General features: G+C 38.5%; 1 protein-coding gene and 1 long non-coding RNA gene across 3 annotated transcripts in view; both read right to left on the bottom strand.

Annotated features, from left to right (window-relative positions):
* Positions 1–472: 472 nt before the first annotated feature.
* LOC143276699 (uncharacterized) lies at positions 473–8575 on the bottom strand. Of its 2 annotated transcripts, none has more exons than XR_013053602.1 (3): positions 7881–8575; positions 3167–3264; positions 473–556 (listed from the first exon to the last, which is right to left on the bottom strand). It is a non-coding gene; the product is annotated as an uncharacterized LOC143276699 (long non-coding RNA). The 2 variants fall into 2 exon arrangements; XR_013053601.1 differs by having other exon boundaries at positions 3167–3232.
* Positions 8576–10676: 2101 nt separating this feature from the next.
* The window catches only part of LOC143276730 (serine hydroxymethyltransferase, mitochondrial-like), a 49175-nt gene continuing 43449 nt past the window's right edge, over positions 10677–16402 (bottom strand). Inside the window, exon 12 of the mRNA XM_076581394.1 lies at positions 10677–15867. Coding sequence (XP_076437509.1) covers positions 15740–15867 — 128 coding nt within the window. The 3' untranslated portion in view covers positions 10677–15739. The remainder of the gene's footprint in view (positions 15868–16402) is intronic.

Raw genomic sequence — 16402 nt, 5'->3', positions numbered from 1 at the left:
GAAAATATTTGGAGCTGTCACTGGGATACCATCCATGAACCTCCAACACCGTGATAAAAAAAAAGAACTTATGTTGTACTTATTTCATTTGATAATCATTTTTATCCTGTGTCAATATGTGCATATCACTGTGTGTGTGTGTGTGTGTGTGTGTGTGTGTGTGTGTGTGTGTGTGAACTGATTGCAAGGCACTGTGTGTTGTATAATATTGACTTGCAACTGAATGGACTTGCTAGAAATACATGAGGAATCCCTTAAATGCCTTTGTGAGAACTGTGTGGACTCCCTAAACATACCAACTTCATCAAGCCTGGAGTTTCCATTGTCACCAGGTTTTCAGTGGGGTGGGGCGGGGGGGGGGGGGTGTGAGAGAGGGGGGGGGGTGATTATGGAGGGAAAAAGCTCAACTCTCATTACGGCATCCCAGAGCTGTCTTGCCACACGACCAGTGACCAGCGAGTATTGAGAACCCCCCCCCCCCCCACCCCCCCCCCCCGGCCCTCAAGAGACTTGGCATGCAGGGTCCAGCTTGACAGCATCCATGTCGGTCAGTCACCTGAAATCAAACCAAGAGCCATTACAATTCCAACCATCGTCAGTGTGTAAAACAGTAAAGCTGTGGAGGTACTTGTCAAGTACATTATGCAGAGTTAATGACAGTCGACAGTCATCCCCATAAGCTTACTAGTCATCTTTGTTTGAGGGCTGCAACTCCCATGTTCACCCATATGTCATGAGTGGGCTTTTTATGTTTTTACCCCCGCCATGTAGGCAGTCATTCATTTTCAGTGGTGGGGGCATGATACTGGGTATGTTCTTGTTTCCATAACCCAATGAAATGCGGAGATTGATTACTGGATCTTTTAACGTGCAAAACACACACAAAGGGGGTTCAGGCACTAGCAGATCTGCACATCTGTTGACCTGGGAGAACCGAAAAATCTCCACCTTTGTTTCACCCACCAGGTGCTGTGATTCAAATCCTGGACCCTCGACTGAAACTCCCAAATGCTTTCGTTTAATCGTACGGCTATTGTACCTGTCAGACTGCACGTTTACAAATACAGGGCTTCTGATGAGTTAAAAATCTTGGGGTTCCAAGGGAGAGAGAGACATAGTTTTACCATACTGTAGGGAGTCCCAAGGCTACCTTTTGAGGGTCATTTTCATGCTTCAGTACACATTCTGATCAATTTAACTCACTCGGGACAAGTTTTCTCCCTTGCTTTTCCCCACAGAAGGCCCATTTGTTTGGGTTTGGAAAAAAATTACAAAAAATACAAAATACTGTGTAAGAAAATGAAACTTTCAGAACTGGTTTATTACGTGTTGAGCTATTACATATATATATAAAAAATCAAATTTCTCATCTTATTTTTACAGTTTTGCCATAAGTAGAAAATACTGCCAATTTTTCACCCCGAATCACCATACCCAAGCTCGCTTTCTGCATTAAATTCGCTTTCTTCTTCGTCATCATCCACCTCTTCAATGTCCGACCCTTCAGTTTGTAGCATTTCAAGTACTTCGGCAACCCTAAAACACTGCCATCACTGCCTTGTTCGCTTCACAACATTCTGAGAAGAGGCCACTTTGCTAATAGGCTGGCACGTGAGCAGACGACCGGTCAGTGACTTTGTCAGCGTGTGTGCGAGACAGGCCACACATCCCAGACTAACCAATCATACTGCTCGATTGTGGAGTGACCCAGAATAGCGTACTCTGCTTGGCTAATCACAAAATCACGTGTACAGCGCATGATGGAATTTTACTTTCGGAGAATACTATTCCATTCCTTCGTCTGAAACCGAATACGTTTTGTGTAGGAGTGCGTGAGCATTCCTTCGTCCGGAAAGAGTTAATGTGCACTGCCACACACAAACATAGACAGGCATGCCTTGTTCAGTTATTGTCATAATTTTCTAGGTTTCTGGACCAAGAAAAACAACTTCTTTGAAAAAGAGAAGAAAACACTGATTTATTATATCAATTTAATTACTGATAAGGCAGTGTGTGTGTGTGTGTGTGTGTGTGTGTGTGATAAGGCATTGTGTGTGTGTGTGTGTGTGTGTGTGTGTGTGTGTGTGTGTGTGTGTGTGTGTGTGTGTGTGTGCAATCAGAAATTAGTCCTTGTGTGCATGTGTGTGAATGTGTGCATACACCACTTTACAACATAACTGTAAACAAATAACACCTTACAAACAAATAGCACCAAAGTCTACACTGCAAAAAGCAAAACATATGATTTGTAAAATGATACATATCAAAAGTCTCTATTTTAAAGAAAACAGTACAATCACACATACCATACATATAATTATAAATATACAAACAAGTAACACATTATCAAAGTCTCCACTGAAAACAAAAACAAAACTTCAAGTACAACAAAAAGCACAACAAAAATCACACCGACACATGCAAACAAATATCACTTGTCAAAAGTCTTCATTACAGAAAAGGACAACAAAAATTACACTGACACATGCAAACAAATATCACTTGTCAAAAGTCTTCATTACAGAAAAGGACAACAAAAATTACACTGACACATGCAAACAAATATCACTTGTCAAAAGTCTTCATTACAGAAAAGCACAACAAAAATCACACGGACACATGCAAACAAATATCACTTGTCAAAAGTCTTCATTACAGAAAAGGACAACAAAAATTACACTGACACATGCAAACAAATATCACTTGTCAAAAGTCTTCATTACAGAAAAGGACAACAAAAATTACACTGACACATGCAAACAAATATCACTTGTCAAAAGTCTCCATTACAGAAAAGCTCAACAAAAATTACACTGACACATGCAAACAAATATCACTTGTCAAAAGTCTCCATTACAGAAAAGCTCAACAAAAATCACACTGACACATGCAAACAAATATCACTTGTCAAAAGTCTTCATTACAGGAAAGCTCAACAAAAATCACACTGACACATGCAAACAGATATCACTTGTCAAGCGTCTCCATTACAGAAAAGCACAAACAAAAATCACACTGACACATGCAAACAGATATCACTTGTAAAAAGTTTCCATTACAGAAAAGCACAAACAAAAATCACACTGACACATGAAAACAAATATTGAAATAACACTTGTCAAAGTCACCACTGCAGAAAAACAATCTTTATCATGGTAAAGTTTACCTTGTTCTGGTGTTGTGTACATGTATGTACCATGTATTCTTCCCTTCCACAGCTGGGGACCTTGACCTGTGCTGCATTCATAGTCGGCTTTCAGAAAACTAAAGTACAAGAAAATAAAAATGAAGAATAGACTATATATAGAAATCATACTTTGATAATAATAATAATGGATACTTATGTAGCACACTATCCAGAAATCTGCTCTAGGTACTTTACAAAAATGCTTTGTTAACATAAAACATTACATCTATGTTACATACACACACCAAAATATGACTACACACACACACACACACACACACACACACACACACACACACACACACTGCGTACATACATTTTAACAATACATGTGTATCTAACAGCTACCCTAACACATACGCACACAAAGGCAGGCACAAACTTACATAAACGCACGCGCACACAATACACATTCATATACATGTATGTAGTTATGTACACATACATATGTATACATTCATAGTCAAGCACAGCTAATGCAAAGGAATTGAATTGACAAACATTTATAACACTGCTTATTCTGAAATCTGGCTGCCTCAAGCCTTTCATTTCTGACAGCAGATATATATATATATATATATATATATATATATATATATATATATATATATATATATATATATATATATATATTATGTATCTGTGGTTTAGGGGTAACTACATTATCATTCAACAGTCCAACCATTCATTTGTATTTGAAGCAATGTCTCAGCAAGTTTTGGCTTGATTTTCAAGTGTTTTTGTGTGTGTGTGTTTTAACTTTTGTGAAGCATTTAACTATTGAGCGTGTCAACATGGCTGCCAGGGCATACAGAACAGAAGAGGTGGCTAAATTTCTGTTTGATTTCCCGCACACCGTTGACACTAGCATAACAGTAGCAAGCAACTACAAAAACGCTGTTGATCAACTGAAGTGATTCTATTTTTCCTGATGATGATTCCATAAGCACAAGTGCACGGGTGGTAACCACACGGATGCTGTGCCTTCAGACAGATGTCAGGAAACAGATACTGTGATAAAATGAAGTGGGCAATAAGTGTTCTTACGAAATCCGTCCTCATGGAAGACTACGTTCTTTGTTTGTCATTTTCTTCCGTACACGCTCTGAACTGGGTATCGGCTCTCCGTCTCATCTTTATCTGCATCACACACACGTGCACACACTTTAGCACACACACACAAATGAAAGATTGTATTGTGTTCTCCCTTCAATGTACTATGTAGATACATGTGAATACAGAGAAGTGGAGGGGGAGAAATGTGGATATTGCCCCACAAGCTTGCTAAGTCTCCACATTAGGTGTAAACTGCCATGTCTCATCTATGATCTTCATCAATGTGGAGTGATGGTCAAGAGGAAATGTACCCACCCCGGAAGTGAGAAAATCAAAGCACATGGGATCAAACCCCACAATCGCCAGTATTTTTTTGCCCTCTGCTACAAGTACTACTACTACTACTACTAAACCCTGACACAGTGACTAGTGGTCTGGATAATTTTAGACTAGATGATAAACCAAGTCCAGTGTGCAGCATGCAGTTTGTGCATGTAAAAGAACCAATGGTAATAATAGGGTTGTCCCTGGCAAATCTGCGGGAAAATCCACTTAGAAAAACAAAGAAAGAGTAATGCAACACATTACAATTTACAATCTGACCACTGCATCTTGAGTTAAATAATCCATGGTAAGCTCAAAGGCACTGGACTTCTGATAAGTTAAATATCTTGGACTTGGAGGTCCCTATTTACAACCATGGAGTGGTGAGGCGGATAATTTTCTGCTGTTCCTCTATGGGTGGTGATGTTTTTTTGGTTTTTTTTTCTTGAAGCACCGAGTTCTATAAATTGAGACTAAGTAGTTTGAAACTTCCAATCCAAGCCTTGAAGTTGAATAATGCAGGTTAAGGGGTGCAATATTGAGATGTATCAAATTTTGCATTATAAGAGCACCACACAATATTTTTTGTTCACTCTAAGTCTAATTAGTCTAAATGACAGTACTCATACCAGGGGACACCCACTAAAACTGACAGAAACATCCTTCAAATCAAACCTTTTTCTCATTTTTTTTTTTTAATGACAGGGTTGTTAATTATGATTTATGGAACAATCTGCCCAGTTCAGGAACACAACAGTTAAAAAAATCAATTAGATAATTACTGGAAGGAGGATGGCTTCCAAATAAATTTCTCCATTGGAAGCTAGACATGACTGCCCACTCATTAAAGCACTGTTACAAACAGTTGAAAAAATCCAAATGTTAGGCAAAAAGCTGATAAAGCCTAGCCATGTAATGTCCTATTTAGCATTCCTAAATTATTGCATTTATTGGTTACATTTCCATAGTTTGTGGAACGAAAAATGGAAAAAGCATAATTGTGACTCAGTTTAGTGACGGAATCCCCATCAAAATTGAGTAAAATAACATACAAAACAAGAGAGGCAAGGCCTTCAAGACTCACTTGTGATAAATTAAGTCCCCTAGCATTAATTACAGAGTAATTTCCCTTTTTTACTATCTGCACCAAAAGGTTTGCAAAATAAATAAAAATTCCATGCTTAGCAAAAGAAGTTCCTGTTTGAACAAAAAATGATAATAATGACTCCTCTTGTTGTTGTGTCAGAATAAGAGGTCAAAGTGCCAAGTTTAGAGAATACAAAAAATATAAATATAACAGTAAATGCAGTTTGCATATAATAGGCTTCTTTTTAAAAATTTTGTTGTGCCCATCCCAGTGGTGCAATATTGTTTTAAACAAGATGACTGGAAAGAACTGAATTTTTCCTATTTTTATGCCAAATTTGGTGTCAACTGACAAAGTATTTGCAGAGAAAATGTCAATGTTAAAGTTTACCACGGACACACAGACACACACACACACACACAGACAACCGAACACCGGGTTAAAACATAGACTCACTTTGTTTACACAAGTGAGTCAATAAGGTCAAAATCCACTGAAAATGGGTTACAACATCTGCTAATGGTAATAATATTCCACACATGCACAAAAATTGCAGTAAAATAGGTGCAATAATTTAGGATGCTAAAATAGGACCAAGTATGACAAAGATACCATCAGAGACTTGCATACTTAAATCTGCATTCATTAAAGGGTACAAGGTTAAGAGGAGACTTAATCAAAACCTACAAAATAAAATGTAAAATTGCTTTAATCAAGTTAATCTTAGTTAATGTAAATAATGCATTTTAAATTCATTAGCTGACACAAAATATGGAATGCACTGCCTACTAAACTTGCATGGAATAATCCGTGATATAAAACCTCCTTGATATGATTATGAACACCAAATTTCTTTTTTTTCATTTTTTTTCTTTTCACCTTTACGAGTGAATTACAGTTGATAACTATTCAGACTGAGAAATAGCAAATGTGTATCCCGCAAATAAAGAAAAAGAGACAGATATTGACGGGGACATAAAAAAACGAAGAAGTTGGGCGTCGATCCTCGATCGATACGAAACTCGGTGCTTCGCGGAGATCCCGATGAAAATGTCACTGAACGACAACGATAATCGTCTCAAACGATAATTTGGGTGGGAGTTCGTCAGTAAATAAAATTGTAGTGTGAGTTCGTTGGTAATTTGGTGGGAGATTTGACAACTATAGAAACAGGAGGAGGTGTTGAGGGTCATGTGACCAATCTGTGGATCAATAATTTGAAACACTGTATGGTACCCAATGCAAATAAAGCAGTCACAAGCCATAGAGAGGGCTCAAAGAAGAGCAACAAAGCTGGTCAATAGCATAAAAGATTATTCATATCAAGAAAGATTAAAGTACTTACAACTACCATAACTTAAAGCAAGAAGAGTAAGAGGGGACTTGATACAGACGTACAAAATATTAAATGGGTTTGACGATGTAAACAAAGCATGCTTTTTTTGTACTCCAAAGGTAGACACTACAAGAAACAGTACAGACAAAATATTTAAACAGTATTCCAGAACAAATCTCAGAAAGTTTACATTTAATAACAGAGTAACAAATTATTGGAACAAATTAACAAACAATATCAAACGTGCACCTAGTATAAATACTTTTAAGAACCTCATAGATAAACACGAGTTATTGACAAAAGCGAAATATGACTTTGATGGATAAAATGACTGAGCTAGTCCACGACCTGACCAACAATGTAAAGGAGTAAATTTGAAGGCGCATAAAAAGCCAAAAATGGCTAAGTTTTATAAAACAACGCCCCAAATCTTGATCCTGATTCTGCTTCCTGGTTGGACTTTTCAGTACGCGGTTCTATTATTGTCCTATTAACCATTAGAGTAAAAAGTTCATGCAGAACAGCAGCGAAAGCAGACTCTAGAATCAAGATAAATTATACCAAAATAGTCATTTAATTACAATATATAGGACATATTTTATTTTGATTCTCACATGCTCAGAGATAGGTAAGGAGAAAGGAGTTAGTTTATGTCCCTTGATAAAGATTATTTTCCTGTTCTTTCTTTTTCTTTTTTAAATATTGATCAAGTACACGTCGCAGAATCAAGGTGATTGGCGAGGTCGTTATTTTTATTCTCTAAAGAACGATTTACTTTTTTTTTTATTTTCCTTTTTTGAGTGCTTAAGTGTCGACCTTCATTACTGTTCCGGGTGACCAAAGGCCATATTAATTTTTTTAGATAGCAAAACCCTACAAACGACACTGACCGTGAAAAGTTCGTAGCTTCACCCGTGCTCGTATGCTGCAGAGTGTCTCACTCAGTGTAGTTGAACAGGGAGTAGCCGCTGTGGTGGTAACAGCTGCGACATTGCCAAGTTGTGTGAGCTGATGCATAGACTCTAGTGTCTATAGTTGATGTCGCTCCGTTCGGTCTGGTGGGAGGTCTCATCTGGTTCAAAGACACTAGATCTAGTATCTCATTCTAGTGTCTATGTCTGGTTGAAGTGGAAGTGTTGTGGGTTGTTGTCGGCGAGCAAGAGTGATCACCCTTCGGTGTAGTAGTTCCGGTGAGTGGCGTCTGCTACACACCATTTCACGTGGTCGCCTGTTATAAATAACTGTTTGGCTTCAACGAATCCAGAATAACACTGCCTGACTCATTTGCAGAGCTGACAATGCCTGTTTCGGATCGAATGGACAACTTCACTCTGATATTTTTCTGCTGTCAGTGACTCATAAGGCCACGAACATCTGGCGATCAGTACGATACCACCAGAGCGATTCCTGATCACATAAGAAACAACACAAGAACATTCCAAGTCAGCAGATGTCAGACAGAGCAATACAAACAGTCATTTTTTGTTAGCACAGTAAGAGACAGGAACCACCTGGAAGAAAACATATTAAGAGCACCAACACCTGAGATCTTTAAAAAAACAAACTTTTAACATCTCAACAGTGAATCCCCCCCCCCCCCCCCCCCCCCCGTCGCGATAATGCCATAATCTTGGCGACAGCGATGTACTTAACAGATACATATACTCTGGACTGGAGTAACTTCATTTATTCTGACATGTCAGTCCATTGTGTTGTCCTCCGTCTCCCCTCAACAGATCCCTGGAAGATTGTCTTAGCAAGTCATCGTATCAAGTTACGTGGCCATACCATATTTTGTTATGTGGCCATACCAGCCTAGCTTTCTTCCTAAATTGATGTCAGCATATATTCATTATGTCCAAAATGTGTTGCTTGATGGCTTGGTGCACTTGTTCATTTATGTGATCATAGGTATCATGATGATTGTAGTATCTTGTGATAACATGTTATTTCCACTGCTTGAATTCACTATTAGTTGGAAGCAAAGCTTCACCCATAGTAAATACCCCCCCAATCCTGCCCCCCCACCCCCGAGGCCCCTCCCCAACACACACACCTGTAACAGGAACTGATATAAGTGCCATGATTATTATAATTGTTATTAATACTTAAAGTGCAACTTTCTTCAGTCAGAAGTAATTAAGTACTTAAACTAAGTAATTTATGAATTCAGGGTCATTTGCACAACAGGATGCCTACCCGGGGAGAACAGATTTACAGCTGCATTTAAGCATTCATCATTCGTTTCCTGTGTCATTCAGTGCAGCGTTAGTTATGTGCATGCACACATGTGAATATTACAGTGGATTTTACTGCATGATTTGCCAGGGACAACTATCTTGTTGCTGAGGATTCATTTACTCAGTGCAGACTGCACACAGGACCTCACTTATTGTCTTATCAGAATGGCCAGTGTCCAGGAGCCAGTTGCATTGCTTGGTTCTTTTTGACAGTTACATGTGACTAAATGCCTACGTTGACCGAACTACGCTTTTGGTCAGTTCCATACTATACACAGTAGCGGGTTATGACCATACTAGGCTCTTCTGTCCGAGCAATGCAACTGGCTCCAGACCACCAATCATGATCTGGTGGAGGGAGAAAATTCTGGCAAGTGTGGGATTAGATCCCGCAGCCACATAATTCTTTCCCTTCCTTGGTGGACACATTACCACTGAGCCACAACTCTTCTAGACGGCTGGTGAGAAGCCTAAGTCACAGTGACTTAAAGTATATCTCCTGAGAAGCATATATATCATGGAAGTCCACTGCAAATGATGAAAATGTCAATGACTCAGGGCATGAGAAAACAGCCCGAAGGCAGATGATAGGTCTCGTCTCCTTTGCGCAATTGACACATCTGCCCATTCTGGTCAAGGTCCTGAAGACAGCTCTCCTCAAACACCAGAGCTCCCTTGTAGACAGTCAGTCACCAAGCGCTCCAGTCAGTGGTAAGGGTTTCCCACCCGAGGATGTGAGAATGCTGCAGGCCTTGAGGGAAGCTTTCGGGCAGTCCTTGAAGCATTTCAGTGGTCTTCCAATGCTCGTTGTGCCAGTAACCAGTTTTGCAATCACTTGTCATCCATTCAAACTACATGTCCATCTCACCAAAGCCAGTCCTCTTTGCTATATGAAGAATGTGCAGTGTTGGAGTGACCCTTTGAAGGTTGTTTGGGACACCCTAGAATAACAGTAAAAAAAAAACCCACCGGCAGGGCAGATGGGAAGTGATGGCCTAGAGGTAGCACGTCTGCCAAGGAAGTAAGAGGATCTGGGCGCACTGGTTCGAATGACACCGGCCGTTGCCAGTATTTTCTCCCCCTCCGCTAGACCTTATGTACATGGTGGTCTGGACGCTAGTCATTCAGATGAGACAATAAACCCAGGTCCAGTTTGCAGCATGCATTTAGTGCATGTAAAACAACCCACGGCAACAAAAGGGTTGTCCCTGGCAAAATTCTGCAGAAAATTCCACTTGGATAGGAAAACAAATAAAATTGCAGACAGAAAGAAAAAAAGTGGCGCTGTCAGTGTAGCGATGTGCTCTCCCTGGGGAGAGCAGTCCAAATTTCACAGAGAAATCTGTTGTGGCAAAAAGAGTAATACAATAGAATCAAGCAACCCCCCCCCCCACCCCCCCAAAAAAAAAGGCTTTTCACTCAAAAAGCAAAACACAAACTCATAGCTCCTTTGTTGTGTCAGTTTAATACTTCACAAGCTCAAACTGGAGGTGTTTTACAATTACATCCATGTCTTTCTCCACACCCAAAATATTAACACAATTGACAGTGATCAAGGAATTCCAGACTGACATGGCACTCTGAAGCTTAAAAAAAAAAAAAAAAAAAAAAAAAAAAAAAGTTTCTCAATTTTTCTGTCAAGTTAATCAGTCACTTTATCCCCTTTCTCACTGGACTCTAAGTAAAGCATACTGTTCTGTGAAAACAGTATGAAAAACTTAATGTAACACAATGAGTATAAAAGTGCATATTTCTTCTATCTGAAATACGAGCTCGTATATGAAAGGAAAGGCTGCATATAAGTTGAAACGAACAAAAAATATGGTCCCTATTTTTCGTTGAATGTATCTTCACTACCGTCACCATATAGCAATTACATAATTACAATTAACATGACAACAAGACAAAGACTCATGCATACTTCCACATATTCCCAACAAGGCAAAAAAAAAAAAAAATTATCAGGTGGAATTCGAACCAGTGGTAACTGGAATAGCCCTATAGACCACTGAAACCTTGGAACGTTACAGGGATACACATTTTTGTTCACAATGCTACTGCTACAGGCATTTTTTCAGCACTAACCTTTAAGTTTGCTATCTCACATACACCCACAACAGTGGCAAAAAAAGTGAGGTATCATGGGTGAAACAAAATGTAGCACCACAACAACAGCAGCTCACAGGTGGTGGGATAATTTAAAGAAAACAGTACGTCTGAGGTGTTATTTTGTCTTCCAGATTGGCTTCATCATTGTTGTAAATAATAATAATAGGCTTAAAAAAAAAAAAAAGCTGTTGAAAAATGTTTTGTGTTTTGTAACAAGCCAAAAAGTTTCAGTGCGAGTCAGATTGATCAAGTTATCAATGGTGAGCCTTATTCTTTTTTTGTTGACTTTTTGTTTTCTGTTTGGATGGTGCTGAATGATGATGGAGGCGGGTGATGATGGTGCAGTGGGGGCCCATTTAGGTTTTGGCACTCCTTGATGATGCTGTCCTCACAAAACACATCCCTGGGCATCAAGCCGACCAATATCACTAATATCACTTACAGTGAAAAGACGTTAAACTAAAGAACGAACGAATGAACGAACGAACAAGCCGACCAAGAGATACAGACACCTGCAGTGTTTGGAAAGGAAATCTGAGCATCACTCGCAAACACACATCCACGAAGTGGATGACTCTCAACTGCGTGGTCCTTGAGTTTCCATCTGGGCCCATAGCACACTCACTGGGTTGGAGCCGGCTGTTGGCTGAAAAAAACCGCCTCTGATCGGGATCAAACCCCCATCCTCCTAGGGATCGAACCCCTGTCCTCCCAGTCTCCAGTCCATCACACTATAACCACTTCACCATGGAGGTCTTCATCTTTATCGTTCACCCTTCCCATCTGCACCATCTCTTTCACCTGCTTTATTTACCCTGTATGTTTTAATTTTCTCTCTTCTCAGTTTTTTCATCCTTCAAAACATTTTCTCTTTGATGTCAAGTTATAGGTGGTTCCAGGACATTAATTTGTGTGTCAGGGAATAGCGGGGGTTGGGGTGGTGGAGAGAAGAGGGTGTGATGGTGGTGGTGATGCGAGTGGGGGTTGGGGTTGGGGTGGTGGTGAGGGGAGGGTGTGATGGTGGTGGTGATGCGAGGGTGTGATGGTGGTGGTGATGCGAGTGGGGGTTGGGGTGGTGGTGAGAGGAGGGTGTGATGGTGGTGGTGATGCGAGTGTGTGAAAGGGGTTGGCAGTGGGATGAGGGAGCTGCCTAGTTGAAATATATGTGGTTCTAATTTGCCGATTTTCTTCGTCACCTCCTGCCCTCTGACCCTGAGTTCTTGTGGATGAAGTTAAAAAAAAATCAACATTTTTTTTTTCTGTTTTTTTCCCCCTTCATCCTTCTCATATTCTGTTAATGTCTTCCATGTGTTTATTTGTGAATGTTTGTGAGTGTGTAAACAGGTAAATATGTGTGTATGTGTGTGTGTCTGTGTGTGTGTGTATGCACACACATTTTGTCTGACACATTCCATCCGATTTGCTTACTTATTTACAAGTCTTTGGTTATAGAAGAACACTGTGTTGTCCACCCAGGTGTGAATGGATACCCAACTTCGGCAAAACTTTTTCACATTCACAAAGTTATCATGTGGGCAAGAAAACTTAAAACTGCATGCCCCAAAATGTGAAAACATAAAGTCACAAATAAAGAGAAATGGTGAACTTAGAAGATGGGTGTTAAAATAAAATAAAATAAAATAAAATAAAATAAAATAAAAGAATGAAGAGAGAAGATGTCATGGGGCAATGGACCTGAATTTGAAACAGCTGAGAAGATGAGGAACTCAAGTCAGTTGAACAAGCCCAGCTTGTTTTTTCAATTTAAGATAAATTACTAAAACAGAAGAAATTAAAACATAACTCAGCAAGAAAAAATAAACCCACTTATTACAGGAAAAAAAACCTTTATTAGTAAATTAGTAATCCACCAAAATTAACTTTCCATCATGAAGACAGGTAATCCATGCAATTTGATCACATTTAGTATAAATAAAAGTAATGATAACAACAATCATCTTGTGAATTTATTCAGTGTCTATTCTGTGAATAGGCAGGGGCTCAGATAGGCACTTGTTATAATAATAATGATAATAATATATAAGTCAATACTGTTAAAAGAAGATAACCAACAGATTCATTATGTTCAAAATACTATTACCATCATGTAAGACTGGTCCGGCCGGCTTGTAATACTGTTAAGCAATGGCTAACGGACTGTTTTATTTTCACATTTCATTCCACCTTAGCAAGTGCGATACAGTATTTTCCCCTGATTTTAGGGCACCGGCATTCCCCCAAAATAATGTGCACAGCCAGCTGAAAAAAAAGAAAAAAAGGAAGTATAATCTGTACATTATGTAGATGACCTTCACACACTTCTGGCCCTGGGAATATATTATCTGCTGTTTTAGAGGGGCTCAAAACTTGCCATTTCGCCAGGTTTGCGAAAATCACCAAACTTTACGAATCTTTGAAAATTAGAATCTCAAAAACTGTTTGAGATACTGCTTTGAAATTTGGTGTGGTGTCTTATTTCATTACATTTTTTAAGACAGGCCAATACAACTGTTCCAAGAAATTGGAAATTTGACTGGACTTACCTACAACAAGCATGCAACAACAACAACAAAAGTCTCCATGCAAATGCAGCTTTGAATTTTTTTTTTTCAATAAATATTTTATTTCTTTATTCACCTCCCTTTTCTCCATGCAACAATAATAATTCTTATAACCAAATATCCCTTCCAACCCCCTCAGAGAGGAAAGAGAGTGAGAAGAAGAGAGAGAGAGGAGGGGAAGGGAGAGGTAGGGTGGAAAGGGAACACTGAAGACATGATCATCTGAGTCCACGACGGTGACAAAATATTCCAAAGAAGACTTGCTAAATTTGTAGTTTCAAGTGTAATAAGTTTTCTCTTCATTATTTACAGAGATTTACTTCATCCAGTTCAGTTCAAAAAGGTGACAAAGTATTCCAAAGAAGACTTGCTCATTTGTAGTTTCAAGTGTAATAAGTTTTCTCTTTATTATTTACAGAGATTTACTTCATCCAGTTCAATTCAAAAAGGTGACAAAGTATTCCAAAGAAGACTTGCTCATTTGTAGTTTCAATTTCAAGTGTAATAAGTTTTCTCTTTATTATTTACAGAGATTTACTTCATCCAGTTCAATTCAAAAAGGTGACAAAGTATTCCAAAGAAGACTTGCTCATTTGTAGTTTCAATTTCAAGTGTAATAAGTTTTCTCTTTATTATTTACAGAGATTTACTTCATCCAGTTCAATTCAAAAAGGTGACAAAGTATTCCAAAGAAGACTTGCTCATTTGTAGTTTCAAGTGTAATAAGTTTTCTCTTTATTATTTACAGAGATTTACTTCATCCAGTTCAATTCAAAAAGGTGACAAAGTATTCCAAAGAAGACCTGCTCATTCGTAGTTTCAAGTGTAATAAGTTTTCTCTTTATTATTTACAGAGATTTACTTCATCCAGTTCAATTCAAAAAGGTGACAAAGTATTCCAAAGAAGACTTGCTCATTTGTAGTTTCAAGTGTAATAAGTTTTCTCTTTATTATTTACAGAGATTTACTTCATCCAGTTCAATTCAAAAAGGTGACAAAGTATTCCAAAGAAGACTTGCTCATTTGTAGTTTCAATTTCAAGTGTAATAAGTTTTCTCTTTATTATTTACAGAGATTTACTTCATCCAGTTTAACGTGAAAAACAACAAACAAAAAAAACAACACTGTTTCAGCACAATACTCACACAGAGAAAATGATCATGACCAGATTTTCTAACATATTAATATTTACACTCACACACACACACACACATACGAAGATTAAGAAAAGGGGCAAAAAAGGATTTTCAGACATTTACATTTTTTTTTTCATAATACATGTGATCTTATCACAAACAAAGCAAGGTGTTTGAAACATCGTGCACTGACAATTCTACTGTGACCATTCAAATATGATCCCATGGGAAGATCTTCCAAAAAGCTGCCTGGAAAGATCAGAAAAAAAAAAATATAAAGGGAGAAATCCAAGAAATGTGACCATTCCTTCTCTCTCCCTGCCAAATTCCAATCACTTACACTCCAATATTTCTGGTGTTGAAGATTATACTCTTAACATTCAGACACTCACATATAGAAAAATATGGAATATCTAAAGTATCTTTCACCTCATGTCTTATATGAGCCAAAAAGGCTTTAAAAAATATATATATATCCCAACTGATCTTTTCTTTTTGAACAAAATGACATTAAGAAAAAAAACAAAACCAAAAAAAACACAACCAAAAACCAAAACAAAAAAACATCACTCAAGTTTGGATTTTTTTTTTTTTTTTTTTTTTTTTTAAACGGAGACAGGTAAGGATCGTTACGTCTCCTGGATATGTTGAGGAAGTAACGATGACGATGATGGTGCAAGGGGCAGCAACTCTCTCAGGCTCTTCATCTCTCTTGGAAGCCAGGCATGGGGAAGTCTTTGGCGAAGGACTGAACCTCCGCTTTCAGGGCCTCCAACTGCGACACAGCTTCCGCATTCTCCAGCACATAGGCTTTGAACTCCTTCAGGTTCTCTGCGGAAGAGAAATCACACAGCGTCAGTTTCAGTTTTCAGTTTTCAGTAGCTCAACGAGGCGTCACTGCGTTCGGACAAATCCATATACGCTACACCACATCTGCCAAGCAGATGCCCGGCCAGCAGCGTAACCCAACGCACTTAGGCCTTGAGAAAAAAACAAAAAACAAAAAAAAAACTCACCCAAAAAACACAAACAAACAAAAAACAAAACAAAAAAAACTACCACTACTACTAATAGGTATAAGGCGCAAGTCAGCTATAAGCGTACATAAATTAAAAAAAAAAAAATTATAATATAAAAAAGTAGTAGAAGTAATAACAATAACAATAATAATACTAAATAAATAAATAAAAAAGACAACAATGATGATAAATAAGCAAATAAATGCAAAACATGGAGACACACATCCACACATACACCCACACACATGCACAACAGACACGCACCAAACATGCAGCTTCACAGACATGAAAGCACAGTCAACAACGTGTGGTAACGTGTCCACCTTGAAGCGAGAGAACCCGAGGGG

Source organism: Babylonia areolata, chromosome 32 (genome assembly GCF_041734735.1).
Source record: "Babylonia areolata isolate BAREFJ2019XMU chromosome 32, ASM4173473v1, whole genome shotgun sequence".
In the NCBI taxonomy this organism is placed as follows: Eukaryota; Metazoa; Mollusca; class Gastropoda; order Neogastropoda; family Buccinidae; genus Babylonia; species Babylonia areolata.
The sequence above is the reverse complement of the archived record's forward strand: the minus strand, read 5'-3'. Positions and strand labels throughout refer to the sequence as shown.